The sequence below is a fragment of the Nycticebus coucang genome, chromosome 11, assembly GCF_027406575.1.
Source record: "Nycticebus coucang isolate mNycCou1 chromosome 11, mNycCou1.pri, whole genome shotgun sequence".
Classification (NCBI taxonomy): Eukaryota; Metazoa; Chordata; class Mammalia; order Primates; family Lorisidae; genus Nycticebus; species Nycticebus coucang.
Window position 1 is genome coordinate 98,092,256 of NC_069790.1, and position 19,214 is coordinate 98,111,469.

The 19,214-nt window shown below is 37.0% G+C and overlaps 1 protein-coding gene across 1 annotated transcript in view; it reads right to left on the reverse strand.

Annotated features, from left to right (window-relative positions):
• Positions 1-19,214, reverse strand: part of GRM8 (glutamate metabotropic receptor 8) — an 843,712-nt gene that overhangs the window by 352,493 nt on the left and 472,005 nt on the right. Inside the window, exon 6 of the mRNA XM_053553714.1 lies at positions 1,500-1,700. Within this exon, the coding sequence (XP_053409689.1) occupies positions 1,500-1,700 (201 nt within the window). The remainder of the gene's footprint in view (positions 1-1,499; positions 1,701-19,214) is intronic.

A 19,214-nucleotide genomic window follows, 5' to 3' on the forward strand; every position in this document is an offset into this window, starting at 1 on the left:
CTTACAAAAATTGTACAGGAAAACTCAGAAATCATTGCAGTCTAGAGACAAATCATCTTAAAGGCCATTGCATTAAGACATCCTTTAATAGTCTTCAATAGCATCATTTATTATTACCATATGGTATAATAATAACTGAAGTCATCACAGAAGGGTTAGGTTTTGATCTATGCTTAAGATAAAAGAGAAATACTAATTTGCTTTCAACATGCTTTCTCACAGTACTTCTTTAGAAGATTTCCCTGTCTTCTGGAGGTGAGCTTCAGTTATGGAGAAACTTTGCCACCTTCTTCCTGACGAACAGTATGGGATGAAGGAAGTGTTCCCCAACTTCACATTAGGGTAAATAACCTTGTATTGTAACATTCCTCTTTTGCTCAATTTGATAATTGCATAAAAATTATTTTCAAACTCCCCTTAGTGTTCATATTCTTAACGAGTTAGTGTTACGTAACAATCCACAAAAATTCTCCTGGAGACAAGGATAGAGTATATTGAACGCAAACCAAGTTCTATCATATGCTGCCTGAGAAAAGCAAGAGAAAAGAAGTTTCCACTTGAATTCTAAATTGAAGATGACCTTGTGCTTTTTTGAGAAAATCTGGCAGCTGAGGTCACTGGAGTGTATTATGATAGACAGTGCGGTGCTGTGTGTGGCTTGGAGGCATGACCATTGTGTGGATTACAGCCAAAGCCAAAGAATTAGACAGCTCAGAGCATTCTATTATTTCATTTGAAAATAATGGTCAAAGTCACGGGCAGCAACCATTGAAACTTTCATGAAAGAACAGCAGCATTCAATAATTTCATCACTTTAGACAGGGAGTTTGGCTATTCTCAGCCGAATACCATGAATCTACCATATTCTATATCAGTTTCTTGTGACAATCACAGAAGGAATAATTCTGCTTTTACAGTAGGAAAATCCCATCTACCCAGTATTCTATGCAGCTCTTGGCTTCCAGCTGCCTAAATCCTTGAGAAAAATGCAAGGAAAGAGAAGACGATGCAGAAACTTCACATTCTCCAGCATAAATATATAGCGACTCCCAATCATCCATTTTCTTCAAGTCAACTTACCGTTTATAGAGTTTAAAATCAGTTTCAAAACAAAATATCTACAATCTTTTCTCTGCTAATGGCTCACCACACACACACACACACCCAAAAATAAACATTTTCAAAGCAACCTAATCTGTTGTCAATCGTTTCAAAATAAGGCTTCCAAGTTATTTATGAAATAGTGATATTTAAGTAGAACATTCTGATTGATAGAGGCTTATTTTTAAGTTTTCCTTCTTTCAAAAGCAGATTAATTGCAGCACAAAAAATATGTTTGAGATTTAAAAGCAGGTGGAAAAACTCACACTTCTGATTAAAAAGGAGAACTGCTAATCCTGTGCTTTCTACTCTGAGTATTTTCTACATATCAGGAGAAAAGAGCACACCCTATCACTTCTAAAGTATTTAGAGACAGAAAAAAAATAGTTTTAACTTACCATTAAAATTTACAGCCCGGATATAACCAAGGAGCTCTTTCCCATCAATGGTACTCATTCGTGGACAAAGGCCAATGTATCCAGGGCAGAGATCTTTGTGCATATTGTGTAAGGCATAAGCCATGGAATATACTGCATCAATTACAAATTGGACCTTTCCTTCCTGCTCATAAGATGAATCCCGAGCAATTCGCTCCAGCCCTGCAAAAGAAAAAGAAAAATCACCGGACACAATTATAAGAGGGACTTTACCTAACAAATGCAATCAGTGTAACCTGGTTCTTTGCACCCGCCCAGGTTGGATTTCATTAGGATACGGCGTTAGCGCTAAGATTTCCATCATCTGAGGCACATGTAATGAGACACACCATTTGCTTTTACTTTTGATTACTTTAGGCCTATGGTTGCAGAGTCAGGCTTTTTAACCAGGCATTAAATTTTGTATTTGGAAAGGGTAGAAATTATTTCATTAGCAATGAAAAGATACAAAGTAAATAAAATAAGTGTATTTTCATTATCTTTATTTTCACCTTCTAGAGCCCTATTATAATGTACACTCTGGTAACTACACGACATTTTGGTGGTGGTTTGATCTTTTAAGGAAAAATGTGTAAAATGTCACCCTTTCCATCTACCTCAGCCCCAGGATCATAATTTAATTAGTGACCCAAAGTAAGGTCTTCCACCTCCAACTGCACTTTGCAAATCTGTTTTTGTTTTGAATGCTCTCTATTTGAGAAACTTGTAACTCTTAAATGGCAATATTCCCTTAAGTGACCCTGTTTATTAAAAAAAAAAAAAAATCATTGAATTTATTTTCTTTTTGAACTTAATTTTATATTTAAATTTTCTATTAAAAAGATGTATATTTCTCAAAATGAAAGTCATTCAGAGTAACTGTACCTGTATATTTAAGGCTGAGAATTATCATTGGAGATTACCTTTGGGTTTTAAAAGGATTTTAAAACAGAAGGTAAATTAGAGATCAGCTATGATCCAACATACACATTTTGAGGGTGAGGAAACTGAGATTCATTGAGGGGCACATAGAGCAGATTTAGGAGGTAATCTTAGGTCTCATACTGTAAGCCCAATATTTTCTCAATCCTAAGAAAACTTTGGTGGATGTCAAGAATGTTGGGCACACAGAAATAATTATAGAAAGGATTGGGGCTCATTAAGGGAATGAAGAAAGATCTACCTCTTCCACATCCCCACACCAAGTTATACAATCACTTGAATAGACCAAAAAAAAAAAAAAAAAAAACTTTCACTTTTCCCCTGGATGTTAGTTACCTTTAATAAAGTCTTTATATTCAACAATACCAGTGCATGCAACCTCTAAATTTAGAGATTTAAATTTAAATAAATAGGTTATTTTATATTTGGGTATTTATAGCATGACAGAACCAGATGTTCTTATCTAGACAAAAGTAGTGGTCAAGTTATTCATTTGTATCCATCCAATCACTGGACAGTATTTCCCGTAGTCTCAGTAACTGTGACAGTCTTTTCCTTTAGATGCTGCAGTCTGCCATGATGCTGAATTCTGTTCCTCCCTTCTGGCATGGCCTTTCTAACTTTTCTCACATCTCAACTTTCCATTCTCTAAAGATGAGTCTCCTTTTCCCCCAACAACAGAATCTATTCATTCTCAACACTGTCAACTATTACTATTTCTGTGGCCTAGAAACATAAATTGGAAATTGGAATCCAAAATGCTGAGTATAGAGTCCAGAACATTGAAATAAATTTCTATAAATTTATAAAAATCAATTTAATTCAATTTATAACCTGCCTTTTTGGAAAATTAGTTTCCTAAGCCTTTCTTATCATCTAATTGCTGGGCTTACAATTCCAATTGCCTATCATATCTCTATGTAATCTGCTTCTGTGCCAAACACAATATATCTAAAACTAGGTTATCATTATAGGAAATGACATTATTATTTCTTTAAAACTTCCTATTGAGGGTTTTGCAGCTTTGAGAGCACAAAGAAACTAGTTCTCACAGAGAGCATTTTCAAGGTGTCTCCTCCAGCCTACCGCCACCCAACCTGAGCTAAGATCCATGCAGATATGGGGACAATATCCTCTCCGTGGTTCTGTGGTACACTTTTGCCTCCTGAGTCCTAGGACACTACTATTTGTGCCCAGAACCTTATCAACACCCCTTTCAGTTCTTGCCCCAAATGTCCCTCTTACAGTTTAAACCACAAAGTAAACAGTTCGTAAAGAAATATTGAATATTAGTTATAGAAAATAGAGAGATTTTTTTTTTCTTTACAGACTCTTATCTGTTGACCCTTCTCTGAGGGGTCTCCCAGAACATGGAAGCAAAACCTGGAGAGTCATGGGAAAACTAGAAAGATTGCTTCTGGGAAAGAAGTAAGAGGCAAGGAAATCCAGTGATAGAAGACTGAGAAATGACTGGACAGTCCCCAGATCTGGATGGAAGCTCTATGCTTCACGTGTTTTGCATCACTCACTGTGACAACTGAAAATGACGGCTATGATGCCAGGGCAGCTGTCCCCACATATGATCATCTTCTTGAGTAAGATCCCTCAGCACCACCCTAGACTTGCTTGGTCAGAAGCTCCTGACTTGGGGACATGAACAATCTGTCCTTTCAGAAACTCCCCCAGAAATTCTGATACAACTGGCCTGGTCTGTGGACCCATTTGGAAAACACTTTCTCTCCAATATACCCCTCCTTAAAAATACGAGTATAATCATGTGAATGTGTTGTTGAATGCAGTGTGCTGTAGTCAACAATAAGTTAGGATATACTTAAGTAACCAAGGGAATGGAATTGGAAAGTCCCTGATACAAAGAAATGGTAAATGCTTGAGGTGATGGATATCCCAATTATCCTGATTGGATTAATACACATTGGATGCCTATATCAAAACATCACATGTATCAATAATAACACAACAATTATGTACTCATAATAATTAAAAACAAAAATGTTTAAATACCAGTATAGATTTACTGTTTAGAGAATTTTATGGTATTGAAGCAGCAAAATAACTCTTTTATGCACAACTAAAAGAAAACCTAATCAAATCCTTTCCCTTTTCCCACGTGAAGAGTTGAAGAATGTATAATTCCCAATGTCTATAAAATGCTTCTACTATGTTCTTAGACACACCGGGGGAGTGGAGCTAATATCAAGAGAAGATGCCAACAAGACATGAAAAATCTGTAAATAAGAAATTGTAAGAAAAAAAAGAAAGAAATTGTAAGGAATTTTTTTTCCCATAAACCAAATTAATTAAATGTTTTCCTCCTGAGGGATGGAAGCAGGAAATAGGAAAGAATAAGAAAAAGAAGAGAAAGAGGGGAGAGAAAAGAGGATGGAGCCACACAGGGCAAGGCTTGAGCCCATGGGGCAGAAGCAGAGAGAGATTTTTTAAAACACAGATATCTAACCTTAAGTTGTTTGTACTTCTGCTCTATAAATCCCTCTGCTATAGACGCACACACACTTCTGTAAATGTTGTATCTTTATCAGATTTTATGTTCTTCTGAGAGCTTTAAAGGAAAGAGAGGATTTCCCTGTTTCCATTACTATAGGGTAAAGGGTGGAGGGTAAAGGCATATTTTTGGCAGAAAATGCCTAAGCCAAATGATTTCAAAGGAGGCAATGGCCATGAGAGCACTAAACAATTTGGAAAGTCTTTACAACCTACAGAATACATGTAAGAGCTAGACATGTTAAATATTTTATATTTTTAATTTACTCTATCCCAAAATGCTCTGGATTTAATATAGTATGGTTTTAATACATCTACAATTGATTATTTCCTAATCAATCTCTAAAGGTATTCCTCAGCATTCGATAAGTGGATACATTTACATATAACATTCTCCTGATAAATTAACATTTTAATTTAAATAATTGGATATATTTACATACAGCATATTCCTGATAAAGATGCCCCAACTTAATAGACATGCTTTTCCTTGGCTTTTCTTTAAAAAAAAAAATATTGTCATATATAAATAGATTTACATGTACCCTCAAATGCCGTACCATCTTATTTTTTAAAAATATATTTAAATTTTTACTATTTAAACTATTTTCTTGGCTAATTGTGAACTCTATTTTGAGTGACATTAAATACATCCAACATTGTACATTTTTTTCTTTTAGAGTAAAATTTCAGAGGTCTTTCTAGTGACTGGTGTCACATGTAACTCCATGGACACCAAGAGACTTTCCACATAAACCAATACAAGCAAAGTGGAGGCAAACTGAAAGCTTGAACACGATTACCACTTTTAAATTTAAAAATTAATCATTTAATGTCTTTTCAGGCTGTTTAGACAATACGTTTTTCTGTTCCCTAATACTTCAGCTTCATGATGACACTTAAGACTTTACAGCAGCTTCCTATATCTGAGTCTCTTATTCATCTCAAATAGGAGTTTAGGAAGCTGATGGTGACTCATCAACCTAATTGGCTGTAAAATTTCATTATGCCATAGTTTCTGAAGTTAGTGTTAATGTATTGCTGTAAAGTGCTAAATATTGTCAAAGGGTCTATGTCAGCCATCTATTTAAAGTTATCACTGATTGTAAAGTCACGATGTGTTTTAGTATATGGCTTAAAATTAACATATAGCAAAGTGTTTGCCCAGTGGGAGACGAAGTCGGCCACAGAAATTTTATAGCAAGATTGTTTTACATTTTCATTAATGAAATCTAATATTTCTGACTATATCTCATGTTTCTAGAAAACACAGTAAATTCTTATTGGTCCAAGAAATACCTTATGACTTCAGCTAAGCTCTTTTGCACACCACCAGGCATCTTCTAGATTTTGTCCCTCCTTAATGAAAAAGGCAAATCAGCCTAAGTTGGCAAAACATCGTATAGTTCACAGTACAATTTCCTCAGATGAGCCTGACAGGACTTGTAAGTCATTTGGCTGACACATTATTGTTGCAGAGCTTGGCTTTCTAAGAATTCCCCATTTCTCAGGATGGAGTTCAGTTTTTTGAATTGAAATGTCAGAGAGTTGCTTTTATTTTTACAAAATTAGGTATACAAAGCTTCCAGTATTAATGATGATTTAATAAACAGCTGGTCCATTCAGGACAAAAAAATAAATAAATAAAGTCCTGTAAGTTGTTTTATTCCCAGGAAACCAAACATCCTGTTGGTTGTCCTTTTCAGATCACCTCAGCCTGGAGTATAAATAATCCCACACTCTAAATTTGTAGATTAAGAAATATTCCTATAGTTTCTCTCTGAATTTTTAAGTATGAGCAACTATTTTAAGTAATTAAGTCATTTTCCTGGAGTTGCTGTAGAGAAAATGAGAGAGAATGATAAGAACGTAGAAGAGAATTTACGAACCTTGTCTGAATGAGCACATCCATGCACGCAGGCCCAGATTTAAAACTCATTCTGAATTCCACGAGAGCGCCGTGTGCCTCCCTACTGATAACCGGGAACACCCATGGCATCCTGCTTTCCCCACGGTGCTATAACTGCATAGTACAGGGGCTTTCAAATCAGTGAGAACCACGCCAAGAACCGCACCAGACACTAAAGAGGAATTGGTATAAAGTTGACAACAACAGGTCATGTTTAACTGAATTTAAACTGGTTTGGGTTCCAGGATAAAAAGGGGGAGCAAAGTAAAAAACATGAGTATGTTCAACAGCATAGAAATATCTCGTGAGCGCGAGAAAGTGTGCACCTCCCACCTCAAAAAGAATTGAGAACATAGGCCCTGAGATAAGGTGGAAAGTCAAACTGGCTAATGGAAGTAGCTGCCAATGGGAGAAAGAGGATGGAACAGTCAGACAGACTTGGATTTGGGTCCTGCCTGGGCAACTTAGAAGACGAGTGGCCTTGGACATATTCCTGAACCTCACTCAGCCTGGGCCTTCCACTGGGAAATGGACCTCTGCGATAGCGTCCCCCGACTCTCCATTCTGCCCTGCTGGCACTCTTACTCCTCAGTCAGCTCCACTCTCAGGTCCTCATTACATGAGGTCTCCAAACCACACATCTTCAGGCAGCTCTTCACTCTGATCATTTTCTTTATTTTTTGTCTAGACGTTTCCAAGCATCAAGTAAGATGTCACTTCAACTCAGTTACTGTTTAGCACCCCCTCCCACCAATTTAACAGCCTAGATTAGATATGAGCCTCACATACTGAATATTGTTCACTTTAAACAGAGAGCCATGATAAAAATATAAAATTATGGCTGAGTATAGCTTGATGGTGGAGACAGGTCATGCAGAGAAAATAAAATGCTGGATATGAAAGCAAAGGAATGGGAGAAAATAAATTCCAGCTGCCCAATGGACTGACTCTAACCCCCTGATTAAATATGATTAAAGGTCAGGGTTTTGAACCTAGGGAGTAGAAAATTGGGACGATGAACAGAATTTGGAAAAGCAAGTGAAAAAGTTTAGTTGATCACGTCTCCCCAAATGCACCAAGACCTTAATTAAAAGGCCAAATTTTAACTTTCTTTAGTATTTATTACCTCTTCTAGCATCGTATGATATAAGTTTGCTGAATTCATTAAAAGAATATAAGGTCCGAATGTTTAGAGTCTGCATGTAACACCGATGTGGTTGACACTTCTTTGTAACACTACAGTAACGTGAGCTGCTTTAGAGTCGAGGGCCTTATGCAGTGTGGCAGCCAAACCACTGACCTGAGACTGGAGAAGTCACACTTGCATCCTTGTTCCAACACTAGGACTAACTAATGTTGCTACTTTGGGCAAATTACGCTCTCTGTGGCATTTACTTACATCTTGATAAAAATTAAAGAATTGAATGTGATGATCTGTCAGAGCCCCTCAGCTCTGAAATTCTGGATTGTAGAGCATGTCCTCTTATTTCTACCTGTTTCCTCCTAATACTCCCTAAGATCACGAGAAGATAACATAAGGGTGCAACTGAACAAACGCCACTAAACCAATTCTCCAGAACAGTACAGAGTATCATACCACTGGGCTACTGTCAAGACCTGGAAATCCTACACTAAGAAAAATAGCAAATGTCAGCCTGGGGTATTTTTCCCTTCATTCTTGGTCCTGTTTAACTGTGTTATCAGATTTTTAGTATTTTTAGACATAGAGCCATTTTTCATATCTCACTAAAAGAAAATGTTTTCAGTTCTCCTCTTATTCTAATACAATGGTTAAAATAATCAATTATAGAAAATAAGGTTAGCGAAGTGAAAAGGGGAAGCACAAATAACAAAAATAGAACACTTCACACACAGAATCTCTTTAATCCTTAATTATCATTATTCCTCTTTTACAAATAAAGGAACTAAGACTCAAAAAATAGAATAATTTACCCCAGATTGGCAAATTATGGTAGTAAATGGTAATTTAAAATCAGGTCTATTTGACTCAAAACCTCTGCCAATGTCTCTCCACCTCCTCTGTGAAATTTTCTTTGATTCTTCCAGCTCAGGTTACCTTTTGCTTCTCCCAACTCCTCACAGCCACCAGACCCAACGATTGGCTTGTCTCCTCAGATAAACTGTAAATAGAGATTGTTTGTGTGTGTGCCTGCACAAGTTATTCTTTTTTTTTTTTTTGTAGAGACAGAGTCTCACTTTATGGCCCTCGGTAGAGTGCCGTGGCCTCACACAGCTCACAGCAACCTCCAACTCCTGGGCTCAAGTGATTCTTCTTGCCTCAGCCTCCCGCCACAACGCCCAGCTATTTTTTGGTTGCAGTTTGGCCGGGGCCGGGTCCAAACCCGCCACCCTCGGTATATGGGGCCGGCGCCCTACCGACTGAGCCACAGGTGCCGCCCACAAGTTATTCTTCAAATAGAGAAGCAGGTATTAAACAAAGTTGTAAACTAATACAACTTTGTAGAAATAATAACTAGTAAATAAGAACAAATATTAACAAATGTTAATACTCATACTGAAATGCATTAAAAAATGGATAATTTGTTTCTATAACATCTGATCTATAAAAAAATTATATTGCTTGTAAATTTCAGCCATCCACTTGTAATACAATCCCCAAGTAAGAGTATGAAATGTTTGAGGTCTAAGCCAAAGGTGTTTTGTATTTATGAACACTGTCAGAGTCCTTTAGCTTTGGAGGTATGAGGTGTGCTTTTATTCATATATGGCATTTTATTAAAAAATAAAAAAAAGCTCAGGAGAGAATTTCATTCATACCAGTGTGGATTCTACAACAGAGTTTAGCAATGTGAAAGGGAGGCACTGAACAAATGAACTAATTTGAGTCTTGGCTTTATCTATTTACAAAGGGCAGAGAAAATGAGAAGATAAGAGTCATTTGCTGAAAATCACCTGCTCTCTATCTGCTTCTGTAATTTAAATGCAGTACTAACAACTGAAGGCTGTCAGTTTCCCAGGGATACATCAGGAGACACTTGTAAATCAACCACTGAAGAGCTCTAGCTGGGCTCACAAGGACTTCTCTCCTTTGAGCCAGGAAGGAAATAGAAAGTGCTTCAGGCAGGTGCCAGGTGTCCCCTTCAGGTGTTAGAATTATGATGCAATGTTCTAGGGTTTCTAAAACACTGACAACCCTAAAATAAGTGATAAATAAGATTAAGAGTATATCTTCATGCAAAACAACCAGTTTAAAAGAAACACTTTCACAGTAAGTTACTTTATAGGTACCACCCAAAGTCCCTAAACAGAGACTGTTTGACTAAATTCAATTATTTATGCAGGTGGCCAAGAAGTTTGTGTGCAATTTGTACATGAATTCTCTGTATTTTTCCAGGGAATTATCTTAGATCGTATATATGAGAGACAATTTTGATTAAAAATAATGTATGAAACTGTTGATATATTTTAGCTAAGGTTTCTCATTTTAAAGGTATTGAAGACATCCTGCCCCCACAGAATTCAAATTTTGTCATCATAAATGCTACCTTCTAAAAGCAGATAGGACTTTTTTTTTTTTTTTTTTTTTGGCCGGGGCTGGGTTTGAACCCACCACCTCCGGCATATGGGACTGGCGCCCTACTCCTTGAGCCACAGGCGCCGCCCAGCAGATAGGACTTTTAATCCACTGCCCCCACTCACCCAACCCAATATGTTATAGTCATTGCAGACCCTATGACTTGGCTCAAAATTTACCATTTTATTTTCTCTAATTACAACAGTAATACACTGTTGTAGTAGAAACGTGGAAAATAAAAGTGCACAAAGAAAACAGATAAAGAACCTCTATTAGCCTCCCACTTAAATATTATTCATATTTTAGTCTGGTGGCTTATGACATTTCTCTCTTTACCCCTTTATTTTTAAACAGTAAGGTGATATATTGTTTTTAATATGTTTACTCTTTTTAATATGCTATATGTATTCCACCTATAGTGATATTTCTCTGATATTGTAGAAATTCATAGTTTTTAATATTGTCTTTAATTAAGATTCCTGTGTAATCATTAATCATTTGATTCATATTTTCACATTTAATTCCTTTTTAATGTTGAATGTGATATGTGGATAAAGATAAAGATTCCAACTTTGTTTTCTAAATTGTGCATCAATTGTTCCTGTGCTATTTATTTATTTATTTTTATTATTTTTTTATTTTTTTTTTGAGACAGAGACTCAAGCTCTGGGTAGAGTGCTGTGGCATCACAGCTCACAGTAACCTTCAACTCCTGGGCTTAAGCAATTCTCTTGCCTCAGCCTCCCAAGTAGCTGGGACTACAGGTGCCCACCACAATGCCCAGCTATTTTTTGGTTGTAGTTGTCATTGTTGTTGGGCAGGCCCAGGCTGGATTTGAACCCACCAGCTCTAGTGTATATGGCTGGCACCTTAGCCATTTGAGCTATAGGCACCAAGCCCCAGTGCTATTTATTAAGTGGCTATTCATTTTCCCATTCATTTATATAAAGTCACTTTTAACACACGTCAAATTCTTATTCTTAGATTTACAAATAAATCTAGACTTTCTGCTGTAGGCCATTTTTCTCTTAACATACCAATACTACCTTTTTTACAATTCTTGCAATTTTATAAAGTTATACCATTAGTTAATGCAAATACTATCATATACTTTTTTTTTTTTTTTTTTGCAGTTTTTGGCTGGGGCTGGATTTGAACCCGCCACCTCCGGCATATGGGGCCAGCGTCCTATTCCTTTGAGCCACAGGCACCGCCATACATATTTTTAAAAAATTTTTCGACTAGTCTCACTAATCAACTATAGAATTAATTCAAACTAGTTTAAAAAATTGGTGCTTTTTTAAGAATTGCATCCATTTTTCAAATTAACTGTGGAAGATTTGACAATACTTCAGTAATGTCTCCATTTGAGAATGTGGAATTTCTGTTTATCCAAATCTTCTTTAAGAATCCTCAATAAAGATAGATCACTCACATATTTTTTATGTTAACATTTCAATATTTCATGTTTCATAGCTCTATACAATGAGGATGTTTTCCATTTTATCTTAATTGGTACAATTCATAAATTTCAATTCATTTTTAATTTCACCATTTTTTTACTCTCCTATTGTTTAAATGCAATGCATCTTAGACGGCCCAAATTAAGTCCTATCTCTTCTACACAGAAGGTAAAATGAGAAAAAGAGCATGAGTTGGGAGATAAGACAGACTAAGATTTACCCTGCCTCTGAGTCTTTTACTAACAAAATGGGAATTGACTACCTATGTTACATGGTTGTTGTGAGGATTAAATGATATAATGTGAGGCATCTGGTACATTATGTAGTAAATAAATGAACACTTTCCCAATTACACAAACAACAGAAATCACAACAGAATGTTAAACCCAGGATATATTCACTAGAACCACCACCCTGCATCCAGTCTGCCTGGGTTCAAATCTCAGTATCACCATTTTTTAGTTATAGGACTTTGATGAACCCCTTATCCTCCTAGGCTTCAATTTTCTTATCTCATTTGTAGGGATGCTGACACAACTAAATGAGTTACTATGTACTGTATAAGGTAGTCTGAAAATAGTAGTCTCTCTCTCTCTCTCTCTATATATATATATAATTGTCATTTTATTATTTATCTTCATTAAGTGTTTGTGATATGCTTACTACCAAGCTGGATACAATGATAAGCAAAAACTGAACAACTCGCTGAAATCATAGAGTGTCACTAGGTCTAGGGCCTGAAAGACAAATAGGAATGAATGAGGTGAGTGAAGGATCTGGAGGGGGCACAGGGGCAAGGTGACAGCAGTAGTAAAAGCGAGAGACAAGGGAATGAGAGGGACTGTGGATCCAAATGAGGACAGCGAGGCTGCGGCAGAGGAAGCAAGAAGGGGTGGGTGGATGGTGGAGGTCTGAGAGGGCCACAGGGCCAGGCGGTAGACCACTGCAGACTGCCTGGAGCCACTCTGCCATGAATGTCCCCTGCATGATCTTTAGCATTAATATATTCAGGTCAAGGTTCCAACACTGGGTTAAGATTGCTTTTATTTACAAACTCTCCAGCATATAAATTACAACTCAGGAACTGAAAGAAAAAGATAATACAAGAATTGTTTCCAAGACTGCGTTATCATTTAATAGCTGACTTCACTCATTCTATTTACAAATTGCTAATAGTATTATCTTTGAAACAAAAAGTGGAATAGTAAATATGAGACTTGAAATATAAATATAGGAAAATAAAACTTTTCCCCTTCCCACTCTCTCTAACTCCACCTTCCTATTCCTTTGAATTCTAACACTTTTGTTTGAATTGTGTCAACTATGAAAGTAATATTACCATATAGGAACACATGTTATGAGCCCCTACCTGTGTAGTTAATAAAATAGGAATGCCCATACTAAAGTGACCTTTAAAATCTAGAGGCTATCTACAGCAAAACCACAGCCAATATCATATGGAATGGATTAAAACTGAAAACATCCCCACTCAAATCTGGAACCAGACAAGTCTGGATACCCACTGTCTCCACTGCTATTTAACATAGGGTTGGCAGTCCCAGCCATCACAATCAGACAAAAGAAGGAGATCAAAGGAATCCAAATGGGGGCAGAGGAGGTAAAACTCTCCCTCTTCGCAGATGACATGATCTTATACCTGAAAAACCCCAGGGACTCAACTACGAAGCTCTTAAAAGTGATCAAGGAATATAGCAGTGCCTCAGGTTACAAAATCAACACCCACCAATTAGTAGCCTTTGTATATGCCAACAATTGTCAAGGCGAGAACAAAATCAAAGATTCTATTCCTTTTACAATAGCACCAAAAAAAGATGAAATACCTGGGAATATATCTATCAAAAGATGCGAAAAATCTCTATAAAGAGAATTATGAAACTTTGAGAAGAGAAATAGCAGAATATGTCAACAAGTGCAAGAACATATGATACTCACGGCTGGGAAGAATCAACACCGTTAAAATGTCCATACCACCCAAAGCAATCCATAGATTTAATGCAATCCCCATCAAAGCACCAATGTCATACTTTAAAGATCTTGAAAAAACTAGTACTTCAATTCATATGGACAAAAGCCAAATAGCAATTAAAGTTCTTAGAAATGAAAACAAATCTAGAGGCATCACGTTGCCAGACTTCAGGTTATATTATAAGGATACAGCGATCAAAACATCGTACTGGCACAAAAATAGAGACATTGATGTATAGGATAGAGAACCCACAGATTAACTAACAGCATAACAAAAACATGCAATAGGGAAAAGAATCCTTATTTAATAAATGGTGCTGGGAGAACTGGTTATCCACATGCAGAAGACTGAAACTGGACCTGCACCTCTCACCACTGACAAAAATTGATTCTTGTTGGATAAAAGATAGAAATTTCAGATATGAAACAATAAAAATTCTAAAAAAGAGTGTCGGGAAAACACTTGAAGATACTGGCCTGGGGAAAAACTTTATGAGGAAGACCGTCTCCCCACCCCGGCAATTGCAGCAACACCAAAAATAAATAACTGGAACTTGATCAAGCTAAAAAGATTTTTCACAGCTAAGAGTACCACAAACAAAGCAAACAGACAGCCTTCAGAAAGGGAGGAGATTTTTGCATGTTATGAATCTGGCAAAGGCCTGATAGCTAGAATCTAAAGAAAACTCAAATTAAACAATAGGAAAAGTTCAAAAAACCCTTTCTATAAGTGGGTAAGATATTTGAATAGAAACTTCTCTGAGGATGACCAATGAATGGCCAAAAAACATATGAAAAAATGCTCAACATTTTTAATCATGAAAGAAATGCAAATCAAAACCACTCTAATAGATCACCTAACCCCAGCAAGATTAGCCCACATCACAAAGTCTCAAAACACCAGATGCTGGTGTGGCTGTGGAGAGAAGGGAACACTTCTACATTGCTGGTGGGATGGCAAAACAATACAGCCCTTTTGGAGAGAATCCTCAAAGATCTAAAAGTAGACCTTCCATTTGACCCTGCAATCACCTTACTAGGTATCCACCCAGAAGAACAAAAATCATTTTACCACAAAGACATTTGCACTAGAATGTTTATTGCTGCTCAATTCATAAGCAACCTAAGTGCCCATCAACCCATGACCAGATCAACAAATTGGTATATGTATACCATGGAATATTATTCAGCCATTAAAAAAAGATGGAGACTTTACATCTTTTACATTTTCCTGGATGGAGTTGAAATACATTCTTCTTAGTAAAGTATAGCAAGAATGGAAAAATAAATATCCAATGTACTCCATACAAATACGAAATCAATATAAAAACAATTAACATGTTCCTAAGAACAATAAAACACTATCACAGCCCAGTTCAGGGGTGGGGGAAGCGGGAGGGGGAAGGACGTTTGGCAGAAGGAGGGAGGGCAGGAGGTGGGATCTCACCTACTGTGCACACTGTGAGGGTGAATAACACACCCCCTGGGAGAGGGGCTCTTACACAAATGGAACTTTACCCTGGAAGTGAGAACAATGTAACCTAAATAGTGAGCCCTGAGATTGATTTGAATAAAGTTTAAATAAATAAATAAAATCACGCCCCTCCTCTCTCTTCCTGTCTCTCTTGGTCTCTCCTCTCTCCCCCTCTCCCTCTTTCCCTTTCCTCTCTCTCTCTTTTCTCCCCCCCCCAATCTCTTTTCTCCCCTCCTTGGTGCTTCTCTGCAGCATCCCTCCCTCGCCAATAAAAACCTTTAGTACAAAAAAATAAAATAAAATAAAAATAAATAAATAAATAAATAAAATCACCTTTTTTATTTTATTGTTTGGGATTTCTGAAGGGTACAAAGAAGTAGGTTATACTGATTGCATTTGTTAGATAAAGTCCCTCTTATAATTGTGTCCCACCCCCAAGAGGTATGTCATACACTGTGACCCCCATCCACCTCCCTCCTCCCCTCTCCCCGTTCCCTAATTCCCCTGCCCGCGCCTTGTATTAGGTCATTTACTGCCTTCATATTCAAACGGAGTACATTGGATTAATCGTCTTATCTGCTTTGTTTAAGTTTCATGACATGACTTATTAGTAGTCTGAAAATCAATATAGTGGGTTACAAATATCACATTTTCAAAATAAAGAAAACAGAAATGGAATACATCCCAAATAGGAACAGGAGTGACATCCCAAATAGGAACAGGAGTGTTTTTCTCTTGAAGTTTTTTTTCTTCTTTCAGTTGTGAGGTGGGTGTGTGTGTACTGAATTGCTATAAACAATACATTATTAAACTGGAGCACAGTCAAAATCAAGTTTGAAACTCACTGGCCTAGTCCAGTTCTCTTATTTTACAAATGATGAAACTGAGATCAAGGGACTGAGTGATGTTTTCAGATCTGACAACTCACGAAGAGGCAGAGCCAGTAAGAAAACCCTAATAATCGAATTCTGTGACTCTACTTTTACATCATGTTGCCTCTTTTCAGCTGCATTTTTTTCTCCCATTGTAATTAAGGGCCATCAAGGAAAAGTAGAACTTCAGAGAATCACTAAATGAGTTTTCCCATGATGAACTAAAAGTCTTGAAAGAATATGTAAATTATGGGAAGAAATGGGTAATAAGAAAGTATGAGTTATGGGACGGTTTGCTCTTATTCCAGTGAGAAACCGTCAGGGAAAACCACCAACAAAGCACTGTGGGTTTTTTTTTGTTTTGTTTTGTTTTTTTGCTTGAAACAGCAAAAATATAAAAGCAAAGGATTTTATAACAGAAACTTACTTTTTTTAAAAAGCACCAAAGGAATCTTAAGTATAAGGTATAATATCCTTTAAATGTGACTTTTGGAGTATCTATGTGAAGTATTGGACCACACAGATAAAAAACATAAATAATTGTTGCCTCTGTACAAAGCAGTCAATCCTCTGGATGACTGACTGGGATTTTCACTTTTCTTCCCAATTTTAGGGGTCACAGCACAGGCATAGGTATAATGCCAGTGGCTGATTAAAGCAGGTCAAAATCTGTCTGGGAGAGTTTCTGTGCCATCCTTCACAGGGACAGGGACCAGACGAGATGACCTCTCTTGTTGCCTTCTAATTAATTCAATCAGCCTCTGCTTTGATCAGACATCTTCAGGGATGCAAACTGTACACTTGCTCCAGGTCCTCACCAAGAATCAGTAAACAGAGGCTGCAGACTGTGTTTAGTGAATAAGCAGTATTCATCTTTCGGTCATCATTTCTGATGTACAGCTGATTTCTAAGTATTATTTTCTCCCCCAATAATCCAAAATCCCATGGAGGGCAGGGTCTAGATCTAACTCCTTTTAGTTCTCACTGGGCCTAGTATGGGGCCCAAATAACATCTTAAGTTAATATCAGTGTGTTAAACCAACCTGAACAGAGTTTCTTTCTTAAGAAGTATACATTAATAAGATAATCCCATTTAGTGTCCGTACGGTCTCCATCCCTTTTACTTTGATATTCTAAGAAATGACACTCTAGGAAACTATTTTGGGATATGGTAAAGTATCATGGATCTGGGAAAACTTTCATCAAATTGTCTGAATCTATGCTTTGCATCTGTGTGCTCAAATAAATGTACATAAAAGAGTTGGTGAAGTGTTTGGTTTTTGTTTCTTTTCACATGGAATGGTAGGATAATTTCCATAATCGAGGGAATAGATTATCTGAGACTAACTGCATTAGACAATGTTGAAGCAACAGATCCCAGATGAGGTAAGTGCTCATGTGGCAGCTCCCTCCATACCCCTCATAAGAACCTGTGCCTGTATGTTAGCACTTCCTAAAGAATCAATAAAACATCAGTGTTCATTACGCTGAACTTTATCATTACATGATGCCTCTATGTTAGCACTTCCTAAAGAATCAATAAAACATCAGTGTTCATTACGCTGAACTTCATCATTACATGATGTTGCCTCAGATCAAAAATTGTGGCTTTTAGGCAGTGCCTGTGGCTCAAAGGAGTAGGGCGCCAGCCCCACATGCCAGAGGTGGCGGGTTCAAGCCCAGCCCCAGCAAAAAACTGAAAAAAGAAAAAAGATTGTGGCTTTTGATCTGAGGCAACATTATGTATAAGTTCAGCTCAGTGAACACTGATGTTGCAATTCCTACTACTAGGTGTATATCCAAAAGACCAAAAATCACTTCAGATATTTGCACCAGATTGTTCATTGCAGCTCAATTCATAATAGCCAAGTCATGGAAGAAGCCCAAGTGCTCACTGACCCATGAATTGTGGTATATGTATGCCATGGAATATTATTGAGCCTTAAAAAATGATGGAGACTTTGCCTCTTTTATGTTTACATGGATGGAGCTGGAACATATCCTACATAGTAAAGTATCTCAAAAATGGAAGAAAAAACATCCTGTGTACTCAGTACTATTATGAAATCAATTTACAATCACTCACACATTCATATGAAGAATAGATCATAACTATGGCCCAAGACGAAGGCGGGAGGAGGGCAGGATGGGGGGAGGTCAGATCAAGGGAGGGTGAATGGTGGGATCACACCTCTGGTGCATAATGCAAGGGTACATGTCGGATCTATTAATATAGAGTATAAATGTCTTAATACAATAACTAAGTAAACAAGATGAGGTACATTTTAACCAGTGTGATGTAAGCGTTCCTAATTCTATATGAAATCAGCACATTGTACCCCATAAATGCATTAATGTATACATGATCTATGTGTTTATGGTTTGATAAAGAAAAAAAAAAAAAAAAACTGATGGTGACTCTAGAGCTAAGGGTGGCCAGCAAAGAAATAAGATCTCAGTTCTACAACCTCAGCCACCTGAATTTTGTCAATAGCCTGAATGAGTTAGGATGTGAGTTTCTCCCCAAGAGCCTCCAGATGAGCACTCAGCCTCCCAAAACCTTGTTTTCAGCCTTGTGATACCTCAGCAGAGAACTCAGCTACTCTGTGTCAGATTTCTCAGATAAAGCACTGTTAACTAATAAATGATTTTGTTTTAAACCAAAAAAGAAAAAAAAGTGGCTTTTGCCTAAGAATTTACCTTACACTAAAAAGAAGTAAATTTGCTTGACAAATCTTTCTTTAAAAAAAAAATCTAACTAATATAAACTGTAGGGTCCTTCAGCATTATACATAAACTAAATTATAGCTATGGTTTGTGTAGGTTCTAGTGGGTTCTACCTAGAAAACAATGTCAAATAAAAGTAGAATTCTAGCCCAGTAAGGATGAAATTAACCCCTAAGGATCTGTTCGGGAAACAAACCATGTTTTCACCTTAAGACACAGAGTATACCCTTTTAGAATCCCTCCTTATC